The 20,215-nt window shown below is 37.7% G+C and overlaps 1 protein-coding gene across 3 annotated transcripts in view; it reads right to left on the bottom strand.

Moving 5' to 3' along the window:
• Positions 1–20,215, bottom strand: part of LOC100496911 — a 138,294-nt gene that overhangs the window by 112,519 nt on the left and 5,560 nt on the right. For all 3 annotated transcript variants that reach the window (XR_004220452.1, XM_031893160.1, XM_002941059.5), the window contains exons 3-8: positions 18,537–18,697; positions 17,139–17,206; positions 16,679–16,847; positions 15,683–15,820; positions 14,823–15,003; positions 12,335–12,462 (exon numbers count right to left, since the gene is read on the bottom strand). Coding sequence is in view for 2 of the 3 variants with exons in the window: in XM_031893160.1 (XP_031749020.1) it covers positions 12,335–12,462; positions 14,823–15,003; positions 15,683–15,820; positions 16,679–16,847; positions 17,139–17,206; positions 18,537–18,697 (845 nt within the window). In the remaining variant the exon portion in view is untranslated. The remainder of the gene's footprint in view (positions 1–12,334; positions 12,463–14,822; positions 15,004–15,682; positions 15,821–16,678; positions 16,848–17,138; positions 17,207–18,536; positions 18,698–20,215) is intronic.

The following is a 20,215-nucleotide window of genomic DNA, read 5'->3' as shown; positions in this document are numbered from 1 at the left end:
AAAATATTGCCATATTCCAATTTCATGAGCAATGGCACTTTTCAAAGGCAATATTTATATCACCACACTCATTTGTGTTGGAATATTCATCACCATCTAGTGCAGTTAACTTAAGGGGGACCTGTCACCCTAAGAATAATTCCAAATCCTCTGATATCATGATAGTTAAGCAAAATAAACTTTTGCTATATAAATAATTTAAATTTAGTTTCCCTTAGTTTTGGAATTTATTATCCCAGCAAGCAGTTGGGCTCCATTTTGTGGATACTATTCTTATGGTAAGTTTTGTATCACCCCAAAACCTTGTGTAAGTTTCATATTGGGGGACCTAATGCCCATGCCCATGCACAGATTACAAAGTTATAGACCGGGGGAAGGGAAGGGGATGTGAGGAATGCAGTGATATCTAAGTGCTGAATGGAAAGTGAAAGTAATTGACTAAGGCAAGGAGGCAGACCAAGCAATATATGATTGAGATTTTAAATACCTTAATAACAGGTATTGATGTTTTAATAACATTTGGGTTTCATGCTGAATTTGCAAAAAAAACTTTTTATATGTGAGTGAAAGTTCCCCTTTAAATACTCCCATAATTTTGCCATGTTTTTGGAATGCATATACATTCAAGACCACCCGCTAAACAAAGACCTGCTAAGACCTAATTTGTGTTATCTAAAAATGAGTTTTTAATAGAAGAAACAAACTTTTATTATTAATATTAATTATTGTAAACTGCCAACATATTCCACAGCAATATACAATATATATTTGTACACTGTACATCAAACATACAGTAACATTCAAATACAGGAAATCCTGCTAAAAAGAGCTTACACATTACAAGAACGCTATCTGAGCCACACTGACACTATTTGAAGGAAAATGCCAGAATTATTGCACACAACAATCTCTCTTTAGCATAATTCACCCCATAAATGCTTATAACTGTGGCCAGACAAACTGACTTCCTGTATAAAAATTTTAAAAATACCTAGTGAAAAAAAGCCACAAGAAGTTTTATGGGTAATGAATATATTCTTATTTGCACACATGTCCCGGGTCCCTTTGAAGGCAACAGTTATTTTAGAAGTGATAACACAAAGGGTTATATTATTGCCGCTGTGATCATACAAAAACTACCTTTGTTCCTTTGCTGAGGGTGGCCAGCAGGAAACATTGTAATCATTCAAATTCTGCAAGCTATTCCAGGCCAACAAAAGACTTGAAACACAGTATGAGCACATGCTGAGTCTCATCTGCACAGAGAAGTTTCCATTCCACATTAGTATTGAACAAGAATTATTGTCTGCATACAGTATGTATGGACATTTGCGTAAGAGCCATTTCAAATACAGTACACATATATGTGCATCCTGAACGCTACCTTCTCTCTCTGCATTTCCTTCTTATTACTGCTCACTGCTTCTTCTCTGGTTGTCCTTTATCCCTGCAATATGATGTTGCCATATTCTCTAAACCTTCAAACTTTCACTGAAAAACATCTCTTAATTAAACTATAAAAGCTGCCATCGCTATTTTCCCCACATACACAGCTTGGTTTAGGCCCAGACTGGCAATCTGCTGTAAGATCCTATAGAATATAGACAGTCACTATTTATTAGGCTGGTGAGGGTCTGTTTGGGCCTCTGTGTACTTGAAATGCCAGGGACTGGTTTGAATTCCAGGCCAGGCCTGGCTTGGAATAACACTGATAAACCACAAAGTTCTTTCAGAAGCACCCAAAGACACCCTTGTCAATTCTACTACCATCACTAACATTTTGGGCTGAAAATCAGCAGAAATTCCCTATGAGGCATTTTCAAATCAAAGTGAATGGGAAGTTACTGCAATGGTTTTAGGCTGTTCTCCAGCTGAAATACACCAGTACAGAATATGTCCAGTTATCAGCCTTAAAAATAAAATTTGACATGATTTGAATTTTGTAATTGATCTGACATAACTGAGGGGTCATTTACGAACATTAAGGTTCTTGCATCCAAACAAACTCCTGTATTTTCACATAAGTGCCAATGCACCCATTCGGCCTTTTGTAAAGAATAATGCTAGCCACAACTTGCACCCAATTTGCATCAAAACTCAAAAAGCACCCTGCACTTGCATTCATAATGCACTTTACAGCATTAGATGAGACAATAGTAAATAATACGAATGCATGTGTCGATGTATTTGTGAGAGAGAGATGCAGGAAAAGGAAAATACTGTATATACAGTACATTAGGTATCGTGAGGCATAAACAAATCCAAGCCATAGGATAAAACCAATAGAATGTGATTTAGCACTGCTAATCTCTCCTTCCCAGCATGCGGTATTTCCTTCACAGAAAGGGCTTTTGAGTAAACAGAAAAAAAGCTGCACTACTTTATATGAAGAGAAATTGTGGTTTCCTGAACTGCTTCCAGTAATAACCAAGGTTTGTTGTCATGTGTTGCCAACAGCCCACATTCTAAGACATGGCTTCCAAGAATCTGGCAGCAGGACTTAATGAAATGAAAACATTTGTCACATTACAATGTCTCACTTCTTTAAATGCTACAGGTTGACTACTAATAAGGACCACTTGACATGCCTAGCTTGGATTTTCTCTTCAGGGTGATGCTGAACTCTTCACCCTACATTATACTGTGCACATTTAACTACAGAACTTCACTGTAAGAGCTAGTTAACATGAGCAGATTCAAGAGCAAGGATGATGAGTAACTCCTCGTTTTGCATTTCAACGATCTCCCCTTCAGAAGTCAATAGCATTCAAGTGCTTTTGTACATAAATTGAAAAAGGTAAATAAAAATAAGCTGCTTTAATCAGGAGCTTGGTCCACCTTAGTCAAATTACTATAAACCAAACTTTTGACCCTCACAGCTATCATGTAATTAAATCCTGTAACTGTAATTGGGTACTGTTATTTTCTTACTGTCAAATTTGTTGGAGTTTTTGGGCACAGGCACACAAAGATAAATACTGTATAGGAAAAACTAGTCATTAAAAATAATGATGTAAATAATGTGTTTTTAACACTTAAATGGCACAGTTTCTGCTACGCCAAAGGGATTTCTCTTAATCACAATGCAAACACAGTTTGAATTCTCTGTCACATAGTTAGACAAATTGGCACAAGGCTAGGACATGAAATCTCCAGGGCAACTGAATGTATCTTCTGAAAAATCTACTCCCCATAATGTGATTCTGCTATGTGGGTCGAAAGAAGGACATAATATGTACAATGTGGTCAGCCTTCTGTGTCAAGAATAGGGTATTAGTGTAATAATTTGGCATGTATAATGTTACACAATATTCATTAATAGCACTGAATGATTGTTATTGAATACCTAAGGCCTTGTTTCTTTCAGGGTGTTTGCGGGTATTTGAGTTTTCTAAGCAGATGGCTGATTATCCAGCACCATATTTTAGCGAACTGCTTCATAATTAAATTATGATGTGAAACAAAGAATCTATAAAGCACTTCAGCAGCCTGGGGACCATAAAAATCCTTTGGAAGGCCACATCCAACCAGCAGTCCTCCAGCTGGATAGCCCTGATTTAGGGAATTCCCTTGTACAACCTAAAAGAATAACATATGTTCTGGTTGTTCACTGCTGGCTAAAATCAGGAACTAGGAGCCAAATCTGTAGTCACTATATAACAATGAGTGTGAGAAAGGAACAGTATTATTGGTTTACAATATTGTGATTTTTTTAATGCAGCTGGTGGTCCATCTTCTATATAATATAGAAATATATTTTGGTAAAATAACTTATAAGCAGAAAAAATAATCTGTCTATTTCAGAACGTTTGATTTGGTAAAGAAAGATAATGTGTGGCTGTTCTAAAGCCATAAAATTTCAGATGGAAAAAACAGCAATAAGAAACTCAGGTTACAAACCACAGGGGCATATTTCACTTTCGCTGACACAATGATATACAGAGCTAATATGTAATGTAATGGGCTGCACGTTACTGGATTCTCAGCAGGAAAAGACTCAGTAGGGACATTTATAGCCCTCCTGTTCCAGAGGTCCCAGCAATGCACTTCATCTAATATGGTAATAAAATGTGCAACTTTTAAAGCCTCTTGGAAATAAATTCCCCGACTGTTTACAGGACGGAGCCAACATAGTGTTTGGCTTTCTGTGTTTAGTAGGATAATAACATTTTTTTAGCATGAGAAATGGTAGTACTAAGTAACCAATGTAGGAAATGTGCAGATGTCTGTAGAATATTATTCTATACTATAAGCCAGATAATTTTAATCATGATGATGTAATGATCCCTATCCACAGAATCTCTATTAAGAATTATGTATAAATTTAACTAAAGTTCTATTTTATTTATTATTATTAAGAGACAGTGTAAATTTTAAGAAAGAAAGTGTGCCAAATAAAAGAAACTGTTTTCTGCATTAAAATATTACAGTTCTGTATAATACAGTAATGTATCATTATACAAAAGCTGTATCCAGTCCATATTTATGCTGTTTAACTTGTTTATTAATGACCTGGAGGTGGGCATAGACAGTACTGTTTCTATTTTTGCTGATGACACTAAATTGTGCAAAACTATAAGTTCCATGCAGGATGCTGCCGCTTTGCAGAGCGATTTGACAAAATTAGATAACTGGGCAGCAAACTGGAAAATGAGGTTCAATGTTGATAAGTGCAAAGTTATGCACTTTGGTAGAAATAATATAAACGCAAACTATCTACTGAATGGTAGTGTGTTGGGGGTATCCTTAATGGAGAAGGATCTAGGGGTTTTTGTTGATAACAAGTTGTCTAATTCCAGGCAGTGTCATTCTGTGGCTACTAAAGCAAATAAAGTGCTGTCTTGTATAAAAAAGGGCATTGACTCAAGGGATGAGAACATAATTTTGCCCCTTTATAGGTCCCTGGTAAGGCCTCACCTTGAGTATGCAGTGCAGTTTTGGGCTCCAGTCCTTAAGAAGGATATTAATGAGCTGGAGAGAGTGCAGAGACGTGCAACTAAACTGGTTAAGGGGATGGAAGATTTAAACTATGAGGTGAGACTGTCGAGGTTGGGGTTGTTTTCTCTGGAAAAGAGGCGCTTGCGAGGGGACATGATTACTCTGTACAAGTACATTAGAGGGGATTATAGGCAGTTGGGGGATGTTCTTTTTTCCCATAAAAACAATCAACGCACCAGAGGTCACCCCTTTAGATTAGAGGAAAGGAGTTTCCATTTGAAGCAGCGTAGGTGGTTTTTCACGGTGAGGGCAGTGAGGTTATGGAATGCCCTTCCTAGTGATGTGGTAATGGCAGATTCTGTTAATGCCTTTAAGAGGGGCCTGGATGAGTTCTTGATCAATCAGAATATCCAAGGCTATTGTGATACTAATATCTACAGTTAGTACTAGTGGTTGTATTTATAGTTTATGTATGTGAGTGTATAGATTGGTAGGTGTGGGTTAGGTGTGCTGGGTTTACTTGGATGGGTTGAACTTGATGGACACAGGTCTTTTTTCAACCCTATGTAACTATGTAATCACATGATCAAAACTGAATTTGATTAGAAAAAATATCTTTCCTATGCAGTGAACTGCCTGCTAATTTGAGGGAAAAACATGCAGTAGCAGCCATCTTCCCAGGGAAAATCCTCCCATTATAGCGGAAGGCAACATGCTGAGTTTGGACCACCATATCAAGTCTATAGCAACTACTAAGTAAGAGCACAGATGTCCAAGTTTTGTGCCTTAAGGTGCCTAGGCGAGGTCGCCAAGCGAGCGGATCTTCACCCGATATCCCCACCTACGGGTTGGCGATATCAGGGAACATGCAAGCTAATTCGATCGTTTGGCCCTGGGGCCAAACAATCAAATTATAATGGCGACAATGGGGCAGTCGGTTTGGGGGCCACATCCACGAGCTGATGCGGTCCCCGATCCGACTAAATTCTTTAACCTGCCCGATCAATACCTGGTCAATTTGAGGCCAGATATCAGTCAGGCATGCCTCTCGTTCCTGCCCCTACGTGGGCCGATAAGCTGCCAAATCGGTCCAAGGGACCGATATCTGCAGCTACAATCGGCCCGTGTATGGCCACCTTTAGTGTGCCATACACTCTCAGTAACTGTCAGCAAAATTGAGAACTGTTGACATCAATTATCAATGTTTTTATCAATGTGTTTTTTCTGGGAAGACTGCAGAGACCAAAATCCCTACTGAGCTATTGTCCAAAGGACTCAATGACCCTGGTAGTTTAGGAGCAATAGCAAATCAAAAACCCCTTCCATTTTCAGTTGATTATTACCTGACCCCCAATTGCACCAGCAGGATCAGCAAGATTTACCATGATAGTTTATGGAGAGGGTATATAAGCATTTTGTCACTCACCACAAGCTAGAAGTTGTGCTGGAGGCAAAACATACAAAGATCACAAACATTTGATCCATCCTGCAACATCTTGTGCTTGCACCTTTTGGAATTATTAACCCTACTATTGGGCCCTATTGGCCTTCAGGGGCCCCATTCTAGCTTAATAAAAGAAAACATCCCTTTTTTCAGTAGAAATTTCACTTATGGAATTCCTGTTTATGTAATTCCAGTGCTTGAAATTGCATATGATTAAGGCAGGAATTTGGCAGTGGTTGCCATGCCAGTTATTAAGGTTTTCCACAGTGTTTGATAAAACTAACAACAATAATAATATATTTGGTTTTTAGTTGTGAGTGGCTAAACCTTTTTATGTCATCAAGCTACTTAATATGATGAATAACATATAAATCAATTTGACTCTCTTTTCAACTTGTTAGGCCTTCTAAAGTACTAACAGCTTCATTTAAATGAATACACTCTGGCCTCTGTGCCCCTATGATAAACATTTTTCTTAAACATCAATAAGCATAGTATTCACAACTTCTCTAGGAGTTCTCACAAACTCACACTAGCTTCTAGTTATGTGGCTGTTGTTTTAGCATCACCCAGGGGCTGTGTGCAAGGAATCAGGTTAACCGACAGAAGGCCGTAAAACCATCAAATGTTGCTTGTGGTTTTCATGCCTGGGGATCTAAAGCAAAACTCAGTCTCCATTTTCACATCATTCTGCATGCATCTGTTTTATACTTAAAGACTTCTCCATATGCCAATAGTGTGCAAATTCATGCAGTTCGCTTATTTGTTTTACCTTAGGATATTAAAATAGCAACATAGAACTTATTACCAAACATATGAAATCTTTGGTTCAAAAAGTCTGTTGTTCTTTCCAAAGGTCTGCAAACAGAGCATTATTTGGGGCTTTAAAGAAAAGTTTAGACTAGGTCAGTAAAGGTATTCTTAAAATATATTTCAGATTTAAATTTACCATAATTATTATCATTTTTGATTTTGACCCCAACATTTGTCTTCTACAGTTTATCCGTATCCTTAGCCTTTTTTTACCAAGGTTATCTTTATTAATACCCAGCTCTCACCTATTTCAAACAGCACTACTGAAATTACAATTAAGGTTACAGGTGTCCATTATAAATAGGTTGGAAAATACATCATCTTGGGGTCATTTATTATAACTCATATTTTCTTGGTTTATAGTTTTTTGAAACTAGAACTAAACTCATTTCCATGAATGTCAGTCATTTATCAAAAGATGTGAACTGAAAAAGCACAAAGTTGGGAAAAAAACAGGAAAACTAATATTTTCTTAATTTTGTCAGACAAAAACTGCAACTTTTTCATGTTGTCATACAAAAGCCAGCAGCAAAAAAACCTGAAAACCTCTAGAACCACAAAGCAGAAAAAGATCTTCCAGTTGTAAAAGAGACATCTGCCATTGACTTCTACATGAGCTCAACGAGTTTTAGATGGTTTATTTTTGTATTCGGATTTTCCACAACAAAATCTGGTTTTGGCATCAAAAAAATCTGAACTGAGAAAATCAAGCATTAGTAAATGCCTCCCCAGTGGTGTTTAGTGGCATTATAAAATAGTTGTGAAACTGCCTTTTGTAAATGTGAGGATATTAGAAGTCACCTTATGTTAACAAATCAGCCCTTGGCCTTGTACCTTTATTTAGTCAGGGAACTCCTCTGTGCCTGCACCTGTCTAGGGTGCAAAGGTGAGGGGGTGCCAGGCAGGTATCTCTTCTTTCACCATGACTAGTTCTGGGCCCTTTCCCCTCACTGCAGTACCTCCCACCAGCAGCCCTGGCAATCCCCCCACCCTGTGTGCGCCCGGTTGCGTATGTGCAAGTGAACGAGCGGGGGGGCAAGTTGACCAGGTTGCCTAGGGCGCCCAGCCGGCATGGCTTGGCACTGTTGCCGGCGATTAATAACCTGCAAATGTATTTTTATAAATGGTGCTTGGTAATGTTATCCTTTATAAGAGATTCATGTTTCACGTGTATCATAAAATTATGTACCTCCTTTTGTTAAATATAAGGATAATAGTGGTCCCTGGCATTCCATCACCGTATATTTCATATGTTGTTTTCAACAAATCACTACAAAATATCACTATAAGAAACTTTATCAAGCTCTTTGGGAGTTCCAAAAATGTTGAGCCAGCTCCAAGTCCTGCGCTGTTAGCTTCCCAGTACCACTACACACAGACAGTTTTCAAGAAATATGGTTCATTTACAGAATACCGCAAATGCAAACAGTGGTTTTTTAATGTAAAATAAAACAGCCTAAAGTTTCCAGTTACAGAAGAGCTAAATAAATGGGTGCTCAGCTAAGACTGTTCCCATAATTCACAAGAGTTAGTTTAATTTTAGTTGCCCCCTTAGGGATTTATTCTAAACCATATAAAAATATCATGTATGATATATTCCCACCAATATAAATAGAGTTTGTGGTTCTGCATGGACCAAGGAGGTATAGTTTATTCATACAGCTAATATATGTGCTAAATAGTCTTTAGGAACCAATGGAGATGAGCCAAGCTAATACAGGATCAACATCACATTTTAGAAATCTTTTGGCCCATTTTTCTGTTGGATTAAACAAATATATTTAGTTTCACTTTTATTATATACAGATATAGAACCTATTATCCAGAATGCTCAGGACCTGGGTCTTCTAAAAAATCATTGAAATATTAAATAAACCCAAAAGGAGTGTTTTGCCACAAATGAAAATTTATTGTAGCTTCATCTACAAGATGCTAAGAAATCATTTTTTAAAATTAGAATTATTTGCTTCTGTGGGAGATAACCCTCCTGTAATTTGATGCTTTCAGGATAATAGGTTTCCAGATAATGGATGCCATACCTGTATTAACTAAACCTGATACTGTTTTATTTTACCTTCCTCAGTTTACAAATTGCTTCACGGGCAGAGTGGTGGTTTAATAGTTAACACAGCTGCCTTGAAGCTCTTGGGTTCAAAGTTTTATTCCAGCTAAATTACTATCTACAAGGAGTTTGTTTGTTCTCCTTATATTTATGTGGGTATTTTACTTGGAACTCTAGTTTCAGCCCCCAAACTTTAAAAAAAGACACGCAGGTAAATTCATGATATAACTAACCATTGCATGAGAATGCGATAAGGATCTTTGATTTCATGATGTATTATCTCTATTGGCAATAACGGCATTATACCTCCCCGGGCTGGGGAGCAGGGCATGCAGACAGGCCCCCCCCCCCAATTCCTCCCTCCCCTTTCTGGATACATTCTTATGGCGAACTTGCACCAGTGCAATCGTAATCAACCCGAGGGAGTGCGGACCCAGGTGCACCCTCCACACCCCCAATAGTTCCGCCACTGTCTATAGGAGTTACATAAAGAAAAGTAATACAAATTTAAAACTGTTCATTTCTTTTCCTAAACAAAACAGGTGTTAAAGAGATACTGACACCAGAAATTAAACCTCATTTTACATCTATCATAGCTTTGTCTTTGCATCCTCTTTATAATTTTTCCTTAAAAGTATTTGTCCAATGCTTTTTACAATACCTATCTGATCCCACCTCTATGAGGGGGCGGCCATATTTGTGCAGCAGGAGTCGGTTAGCATTAGAAGCTATAACTGACAGGCTGAGAAGGTTGGCAAAACAGTCAGGTTTAGGAACTTCAAGCAGCAATTACTTATAAAAGCAGCTCCATCAGTGAAAAATTATAAACATGACCTATAGGCAACTTTTAATGTACATTAATATTTTGAAGAGTAGCTTTTTAGTGTCAGCATCACTTTAATAAAATATATGTAGCTTATTAAATGTATATTCTGTAACATGTTTAATTGTACTTAGGTAATTGTAGTACATGAAACACTGCAATCCCTTAAAGTGATACTGACACCAGAAAGTAGATATTTTTTTACATCTATCATAACATTATCTTTGCAAGAACTTTATAATTTTGCCATAAAAATATTTGCCTGAGGCATTTACATAACCTGTCTGATCCCCTGTGTTCCTCTATGAGGGGATGGCCATATTTGTCGGTTAGCATTAGAAGCTATAACTGACAGGCTGAGAAGGGACAGTCAGGTTGGCAAAACAGTCAGGTTGAGGAACTTCAAGTAACAATAACTTACAAAACCAAACCTGTCAGCGAAAAACCGTCAACTTGACCTATAGGTAGCTTTTTATGTATATTCATATTTTGAAAAGTAGTTTTTTCGTGTCAGTATCACTTTAACTACAAAAAATGATGTCTGGCATGGTCTGCATGATACTCTCCTTCTGTGCCAAACACTATTTTAGTTAATAGGTAAACACAATAGGTAAAAAAGGATGAGTTGGGTTTTTTGCCCTTTAAGCATGAGTACAGAACAAGTTCATAGACGGCCACATATGATGATAGATCATAAATAATGTAGGTACAAAGAAACCTTTGGAGATGTTATTAGACTAGTGCAGAGTGGAGGATGAAAGGTCAGTCTCTGGCATTAGAGAAAAGGAGATTTCAGTAACTGAAAGTTTCTTTGCTCTAAAGGCAATAAAATAACGAAGCACTTCACTGCTCGGATGGGACTGTTGGCAGATACACTATATTCTTTGGATGTTTTCTTAACAAAACAGAATTTACATTTTAAAAAAGATCAAGTCAATGCCTATGCTTTCATCAACAATAGAACTAGGTAGGGCAGCTGTGAGGGAAACTGGAGATCTGACAAACAACAGATGTTTTAAGGTCCTTAGTATTCAACCAATACTAACAGGCAGAATTATTAGCATTTGCATTTAGATTGTTACCGTAATTTGAGGGGTTTTTTTTGCTAAAACTCATAACTAAATTATAACTTCAAATGGAGTATTTATTAAGCTAAAAAATTCTTAGCAAAATGTAAACTATTTATTCAGTTCAAATTTTTTGAGCCTGTAAACTGTAAATTTAAGGTGCTTTTAAGTTTTTTTCACAATTTTATTCAATCAAGATTTTAATATTCAGATTTTTTTCAAAAATAAGCATTTAGCATTAAGCATAACATTAGAGTTCTTTTAAAATTGTGTTTATTCAAACCTATTGGTTTAAATTTAGTGGTTGAGCACAACTTTCCCCTTTTTTGCTCTAGTTTATACAGGAGCAATGGCCAGCTCCATGTTGTTGCTCCCACCCTTTCTAGCTACAGTCAGGTGATCCCAGTGGAGCCAATAAAAGGGCAAATTAAAGGGCAAAAAGGTAGCAAATAAAACAAATTCTAAGGGGCACATTTACTAAGACACGAATCTGAACCGAATTGGAAAAATTCCAATTTGAAAACGAACATTTTGCGACTTTTTCGTATTTTTGCGATTTTTTCGGCGTCTTTACGACTTTTTCGTTACCAATACGATTTGCGCGAAAAAACGCGAGTTTTTCGTAGCCATTACGAAAGTTGCGCAAAATCTGCCGATTTTTTTCGTAGCGTTAAAACTTGCGCGAAAAGTTGCGCCTTTTTCGTAGCGTTAAAACTTAAAAGGTGCGACGTTTCGCGCAAGTTTTAATGCTACGAAAAAAGCGCAACTTTTTGCGCAAGTTTTAACGCTACGAAAAATCGCCAGATTTTGCGCAACTTTCGGAATGGCTACGAAAAACTCGCGTTTTTTCGCACAAATCGTATTAGTAACGAAAAAGTTGCGTCATTTTTCCGAAAAAATCGCAAAATACCGATCATTACGAAAAAAACGCAATCGGACGCATTCGGCCCGTTCGTGGCTTAGTAAATGTGCCCCTAAATGTACATTACTCCGATCATTTTAGTGTTTTACTAAATATTCTTACCTTGGTATGTGCAAAGTCATATTAAGTGGCAATAATACAACTACTACTAATAATAATAATATTTATACCAGGGCATCACAATTTCTTTGCTCATTGCATAAAGCAAATACATTTATCTCAACTTATTTGTATGTGTTTGAAGCAAGTGTTCCTTTTACTGTACCTCATAGTTTGTACTTGGAGCCAGGCAAAGGTTTCTAACCGTTTCAGCCACATCTTCTCCATGTAAGTTGCCAAAAATAGTTTCCTTTTCATACAAAAGACTGGTCACATAGTGTTTCCCAGGGATGTCTAGAGTAGTATAAATATTCAACATTAGTTGCGCAACTTTATAAAATAAGGTTCCTACTAGGCTAGCATGCCTATCTGTTATTGTCTATAATCATATTACAGCAAACAATATCAGCATTCAAATGCAAACACTGCCAGTTGGGTTAAGACACTTTTTTTAAAAAACAAACCTATAGATAAAGACAACTAAAGATTCATGTTTTACATTACGTTTTATATTATATGAGGTATAAACCAGCGCAATGCTCTCTGCAATAAAGGAACTTTATATCCTGCTAATAGTTTAACTATCTGCAGGACCGCCATCAGGAGGGGGAAAGGGGGTACAATTGCATTGCCAAAGTTACACAAATTGCATAAGTAACGTATAAAGTTACGCAAACGACTTGCCTAGAAACTTATATAACTTGTGTATCAAGAAAAAACAATGCAGAGAAGCTTGTCAGGGGCAGGCAGAAGCAAACTCCGCTGAGCACTAATGAATTCAAAAACTTAAGGTAAATGCCACTGTCCCCAATGAACTGGCTGACTTATTAACACATTAATTATACTTCTTAACTATTTACATAAACTGCTTATTCTAGAGTAACTAGCTGAGAGCTAGAGATAAATGTACTGAATTATATCAGGGTTTCCTACATGAACTTTTCAGCAGAGGAATGACTGGTTATCGGGCCCCACAGCAACATCATTGGGCCCCTACGCTTAGGCAATTTACACAAAAACTTACTTTACTTTCAAAGAAACTTGTATAACTTACATATAAACTCAACTGACCCTAATTAAAACACTGACTTATTAGCACATTAATTTTCTTTTACTGTTTTACTATTGATTACTACTGACTGGTTAGTGGGCCCCACAGCAAATCAGTTTACGTAACGCATGCAGAAAACTTACTTAACTTAATTATTATTAACCCCAGCCTGGGGTTCTTTGTAGTGTGCACCACTGAGTGATCCTGCATGGGGCAGACCATAGGGTTGATTCACTAAATTGCGTTAAAAGGAGCGTTATTTATAGCATGTGCTATAAGAAGACTATTTTTGCGCGGTATTCAATGCAACGCATGCTAATTAACGTAGCACGCTACTTTTCGCGCGCACGCCATATTAGCCATACACAGCATTACGTTCGTAAAACTACTTTTTTTGAAAATGACCATTTCCCTGCAAACTGGAGGCTACATCACTCTAGGGCAGGGGTCGGGAACCTTTTTGGCTGAGAGAGCCATAAACACCACATATTTTAAAATGTAATTCCGTGAGAGCCGTACAATATGTTTGGCCACGGATACTGTGAGGCAAAGTAGGGTGGGTCCCAAGGATGCCGGATGCGATGTAGAGGAGGGCGTGGCCTGCACTCGGCGAATAGAAGACGTGTTCTAAGGCTTAGAACAGGTCTTCTATCCGCCAAGTGCAGGCCACGCCAGCCGTTATTTTTTTTATTAAAGATTTGGCAGAGAGCCAGATGCAGTCATCAAAAGAGCCACATCTGGCTCCCGAGCCACAGGTTCCCTACCCCTGCTCTAGGGCCAACACATACTTGAATAAATCACACTGCAAAGTCCATATTGTGTTGCCAAAAGCTCATGAACTGTACCGCCTGCTCCAAGTAGGTGTTAATTTTCACATGGAGTAATGCAATATTTAGCGTGTCTAAGTGTCATGCGTTAGTATTATTTCTGTGCGCTAATGAACGCAATGCGGTAAAATTAATGCATTCGGTTGCGCGTTAATTAACGCACACGATATGCGACTTAACGCATGCGATAATACTTCAGCGAATCGCACGTTTTTTTGCGTCAATTTTAACGCAAAAAAGCATGCGATATGCGTTATCGCACTTTAGTGAATCAATCCTCGTGTGTAGTAGAATGGAGAAGATATATTTTTTTGTTAAATTGCTATACTGCACATACATACCTGTACAAAGAAAGAACAAACTGGAAGAGGATCGCTCTGTGGCGCTCGCTGGAAGAACCCCGGGCCGGTGCAGTTTTCTGCTAACAGGAGCACCGGCCCATGGTATCAGGTAAGTGCTTAAAACCACTGCATAAAGTGCAAGTTGTGAATAGGGCAATAGGGGCATCTAGTTTCCTAGATTGCTTGAACAATCAAAAATGTCTGGGGAGTATTCAAAACCTCCGAAATGACAAAGACAAATAAACACGAACCTAAGTATACAATATAGATGTCTGATCATAGTTTTTCTCCTCCAAAAATGAAATGTTACAACTGTTTAAATATTTTCCATCTTCTTACAATAGCCTCACAGACGTGGTGAAAATGAATTTTTATCTTTATTTTGTTCAGTGCATAATCCAACTCAGGTTCCCTAAACCAAAGCAAATATCTAACCTTTGTTAGTCGACATGTCAGCTTCAATCCTGATCAGCTTTAGTAGTGTTCGTGTTTGTGTCTTGGCACCATTTCCGTCCCGAGAGAAAACAGTAACGAGGTGGGACTCATCACAAGTTGCTTCTGTCAGCGTCCCGTCTCTAAAAGCCTGCAGGCATTCCAGATGGGAATCCAGGAGTTGCTAAAAACAAATGATGATCCATGTCTTATGTAGAGTATACTGCATTGCCAACATTGCACATTATACGGTTGGATACAGCCATGATGGATCAAAATTATTCATTGCTACTAAGTACAACTCATTTTGCCCTTTTGTAAAATACATGGATAAAGTTAAATTCTAAGCCCCAACCTAACATTTTCTAGAATGAAAAAATTACCTTTTGGAAAACAAATTCACGCGACTAAGGAATATTTTGCTCATAATTTTACATAATGATGAAAAAGTAATTATCATTAAAAGCAGTATAATTTAGTATGGCAATATGCCAGTCCTTTGTTAATCCCTGCACTGCTGGGTTTAGTTACATGTACCATTGAAGCATTGTTGGAATAGTGAGCACTGCTCCAGCCAATACTCCAGTTCCCTTCCACTGTTGTAACTACCGGATCTGCTTCTTCTGCATAGGTGGCCTATGGGTGACCTGCAACGCAGGTGAAATCATGGGGTAGGGGGGATTTCCTTTTTCTCTGTAATAAAACAGTACCTTGTTCTTTATTTTAACTAAGTGGCATGAATCCATAATGGTGGCAAAATAATCCTATTGGGTTCCCATAGCTGTAGTTATTTTTATTAAGACATAACAATTGGAGTCAGTCCCCAGAATAAATATAAATTCTTCTTACTGTGCAGTACTTACTGTTTTGTCTGGGAGAGCAACTGATCGTATTGAGGTAGAACCCAGGACTCTATTAGAACACTGACTGAGATCTTTTCTTTTCCATAAAGAATTTCCTCGGAGTTCATATGAGGTGGGACATCTCCCTAAAACATCCACCTGGCAAAAAGGGTAACAATTATAATATTTTGTGTCACAGAATAGAAACCACTACAAGAAATTGGCTACAAGTTGTAAAATATGTATAAAATGAAATAGAATGTAGAGACATAAAAAACTTGGTAGACTTATTTACTATTATTATTATTATTTGTTACTTACTATTTCCTATCAGCACCTCAACCTGGATGATTTTTGGTGTATAAGAAGCTTAACACAGGTGAACATTTAGGCATTGCCACCTCTCCTTGCTGACAAACATATTTGTCCCTATCACTACTTGCTTTGGAATCCAAGCCCATTTATACACAACCTTCTGCATGTGACATTGGGTGTTGCACTGTGGTTTTTATTTGTCTATAATAAAATATCTAGTTCTTTGTGTTTACACCACCCCAGATCCTCAGGTTGATACAGGTTACAACCTGTGCAATACAGATAGCCACAACCTGGTCACACAGTGATGGTCTAGACCAGGGATCCCCAACCTTTCTTACTCAGGAGCCACAGTCAAATGTAAAAAGACTTGGAGAGTAACACAAGCACCATAAATGTTCATGGAGGTGCCAAATATGGGCTAAGATTGGCTATTAGGCAGCCTCTATGCACACTATCAGCTCACAGGAGGCTTTATTTGCTAGGAAAGCTTGGTTTGGGGGCACTGAGAGCAACATCCAAGTGGTTGGTGAGCAACCTATTGCTCATGAGCCACTGGTTGGGGATCACTGGTCTAGACCAGTGAAGCATCTAGCACAATATTATTTTATTTAGACAATACTCCACTCATACTACAGGTTAACAGTAACTGGCAAAGCCTGTATATAATAAAGCACATTAAAAAGATGAAATATTTCTCACCTCTACAATGGATCTGCCTGCTGCTGGAGCCTTTAAGTTTCCCTGCAACACACTGAGAATTCCACGCTTTATATTAAGCGACCAAATTGGCTCTTGGCTTGATGGACAAAGTTTTTGAATTTTACCATCGTGGTATGAAAACTGAAGTGGCAGTTTCTCAAGTGCATCCCTGTGTTGTAAGGAAAAATGTTAGATTTCACATGCCTTACTGTAATCTGCCCATAAACCACCTCTAATAAAACCTTCTGATCACTTTGTAACTAGTTCTCCATACACAACATGCCACAATGATTGTTTAAACAGGAATAAACACCAATAAACCAAAAGAAATGCTATTTCTTTTTTCATTGATAAAGCAATAACTTGTAATACTTGTAATCATTTCATAATAAATAAAGGTCTTTACATTCACATTCATGCACTCAATTAAAATAAAATATCAAGATAAATATTTTTGCACCTCAAACTTTCAAATTCTTTGGAGGAATTTTCTGACATCTCTGTTGTCCTTACTTTCATGTCCTTCAGCTGAAATGGAAAAGCAAATATGTGCTATAACATCAGTAGCTTCTAAAGATTCTAGTGGTCATTTAGGTCCACAAGTGCAGAGAGCACCACGGTTTCTTCCTAAAATGCAATGTTTTTTTTCTAGAATTTTGACTTTGTTGCACTTACCAGGGTTGCAGTAGACACAATTACAACAAAATGAATGCTAATACGCTTGCACTGCCCCATGGTTTGAACACAATTGTGATGAAAGTTTATCAAATCTGGTTGGCATCATTTCTTGTGTTTGTTGTGGGATTGAAGTGTGCACTCGATTCTTTAGATGTAAGATGAAGGGTGCTGAGGAAACCCTGGAGCTACTGCCATCTCCGCACCAGGTGGTAGCTTCAGAGTTCAGAGCGCAACTATACAGAAGTGCAAAGAGCTCCCTTTGATGCAAGTACCATTAATGAATGGGGTTTTACACACAATTAACTATGAGGAAACCTGGGCAACCACAACTGTGGTACCAGACATAAATGGCCCCTTCTGTTTTTTATTATTTTCATTTCAATATATTGTGCACTTCTTAGTAGTGCCTGGATTTTTTTTCAAACTATATATATAGCTGTATGTATTTCTAGGCTGAAACAGAACAACTTTCCGTACCTTAGCAAGATGAATTGGAGGACTTATTATTGGAATTAACAATATCATATTTTCATATTAATAGCCATGCTAAAGCCATGGTGACAAAATTGCTTTCAACATACAAAGAAGTGGATTGTTCAAAGCATTCCCTGGCCCCAGGCCCTGTGGTGTTATAGCTACAAGTTTATGATCATGGCTTAGCTACTTAATGATTGTAGACTTGAAAATAAAAAGCCTTGTTTTAGAAAATGTACTGAATGCACTTGAAACTAGTACGTTCATAAGTGAAGGAGGATACCTGGCCTATGATGGTTTGCCAACAGGACCTCATGTACAGAGGCATTTAGAAGCTGTGATGTATGTCAGAGACAAATAGTTTCTTCAAAGTGACTCAGCAAAGCTATAAGAGCTGTAAGCACTGGATATACAGAGTGGCTTCTTCTTGAAGAGGGAGTTGATGTCCCTTTGAGCAGAACTATACAACATATCCATTTCTAGAGAAGAAACACAACTGTTTTAGAGCAGGTGTACTGACATTTTCTCCCTGTTGTTGAGAACAGAAGCTTCTTATAACTGCCTCTGATTTAATGTAAATGTAAAAATGAACCATATGGAAATTCTTTAACTATAGAATAGTTAGGTATGTTTTATATCACAATTCTGATTGACAAGTATGTTTCCTAAAGTAGCAGAATCTGGTGACTTAGCTTGTATAGTTTACCTGTAGAACCATGTGACATTTTCCAATGACTTCTATGTGAACTGCACATTCCAGAGATAGATCTCTTCTAGCTGAAGAACTTTCTGCCAAAAATGTTCCAGTGGAAGTGGAGTAGCTGTAGATGTATCTGGAACCCTTCTGGAAGTTTAATTGACCAGTACCTATTGAGTAGTTTTAACAATATTTTTATTAGGTTTTACGACCAAATGTTGTAACTTCAAAAAAATGCAACACTGCCCATGAACACCAAATAATATTAATTGGCAGTTTAGGGGATTTGAAAAAGCTACCTGTCCCCAATGTGTGGATGTGCAACATTTGCCCTGTGAAACTGAGGTATTCCCTTTTGTCCCAGTGAGTATGTTCCTGGGTGGGAGCCCATGGTTCTGGCTCTTTATATTTCACACAGTGTCAGGGGTGAATATGCTACGGAGCTTGAGGTAGAAAGCCTTAGTAAGTATACTGAGCCCTAAGGTAATTCAAATGTTAGTGAAGTTGGGTTTATGGGTTTAAGGTGAAGTTAGTGGCAGATATCTCCTGTTATAGAACACTCCAAAAGTTGTGAGATAGACCGTGTGATCTAGCAAGAGCAGTGTTTTACCCCACCAAGGATATTGTAGTGTGGGGTAATTCCCCATGTAACACCCCATTTGACAAAATAATTCATCTTGAGCCTGATGTCTGTCTGATGACATTTAGATGTAAATGTGCGAGCTTTTCTGCTAAATTAGCACAATCAGTTGTATTTTTTACCCACAGATCTTATTCTAGAATCTGAGAACACCTGAGGTGTAGTTATATGCCGGGATTGGTACATTTAACACCACTCCAACACATACAGACAATCACAAAACACTCTCCCCATCAGCCCTCCTTTCCTCACCATCATATATCTATGGTAAGTACCCTGTCAGCCAGTCAAAAGCTTTTTCTTAAATAAAAAATAAAAAAAGTCATTTCTGTTGGCTACTTACATTGAAAACCACAACAATCTTTCAAAACTTTCCAGTCCTAAACTAATCAAGATGTCATTTTTCAAAAATTGCTGATCACTCGGAAGCGTTATGACCGGGGCCAGAACCAAAGCCAATACTCTAGGTAGAGTAGCCAGGAACAGCTAGTGTTAAGCTGGCTGGAAATGCACTGATATAATCATATGAAACAAAGTTTCATATGATTTTAGGACCGTGCGTGTGAGCTCCAAATAATTGTCCAGTCAGTTTTTGTACCATGGCGATCAGTCGGTCAGACAGGTTAGAAAATGTCTGGTGGATAATGATAATATCTTTGCATGTATTGAGTATCTGACAATCAGGCAATACATGCAAAGATATTGTTGCTATCCAACAGAAATGTTCTAACCTGTCTGACTAAATGACCAATCTCTGTTTCTTAATGCATTTTTTAATACTAACGTAATTCTTAATTCGTAATTATTAACACACACAGCCGTTATGAATTTTTCCTCTCTGAAATCCATTTTACTTAAAGCTTTTTGAATTTTGAAGAAAAATGTTGCAAAAAATAGCACATATGAAGTATACACACACTGCCCAAGGTTTGGTGTGCAGCACAAATCATACCCTTATTAATCGCTAAACCCTCAGATGATTTAAAGGAGAACTAAAGCTTAACTAAAGCTTAACTAAAGAAGTAGGGCAGAAATGTTGTACATTATG

Source organism: Xenopus tropicalis, chromosome 9, assembly GCF_000004195.4.
Source record: "Xenopus tropicalis strain Nigerian chromosome 9, UCB_Xtro_10.0, whole genome shotgun sequence".
Taxonomy (NCBI): domain Eukaryota; kingdom Metazoa; phylum Chordata; class Amphibia; order Anura; family Pipidae; genus Xenopus; species Xenopus tropicalis.
This window is presented reverse-complemented; position numbering and strand designations above follow the sequence as displayed.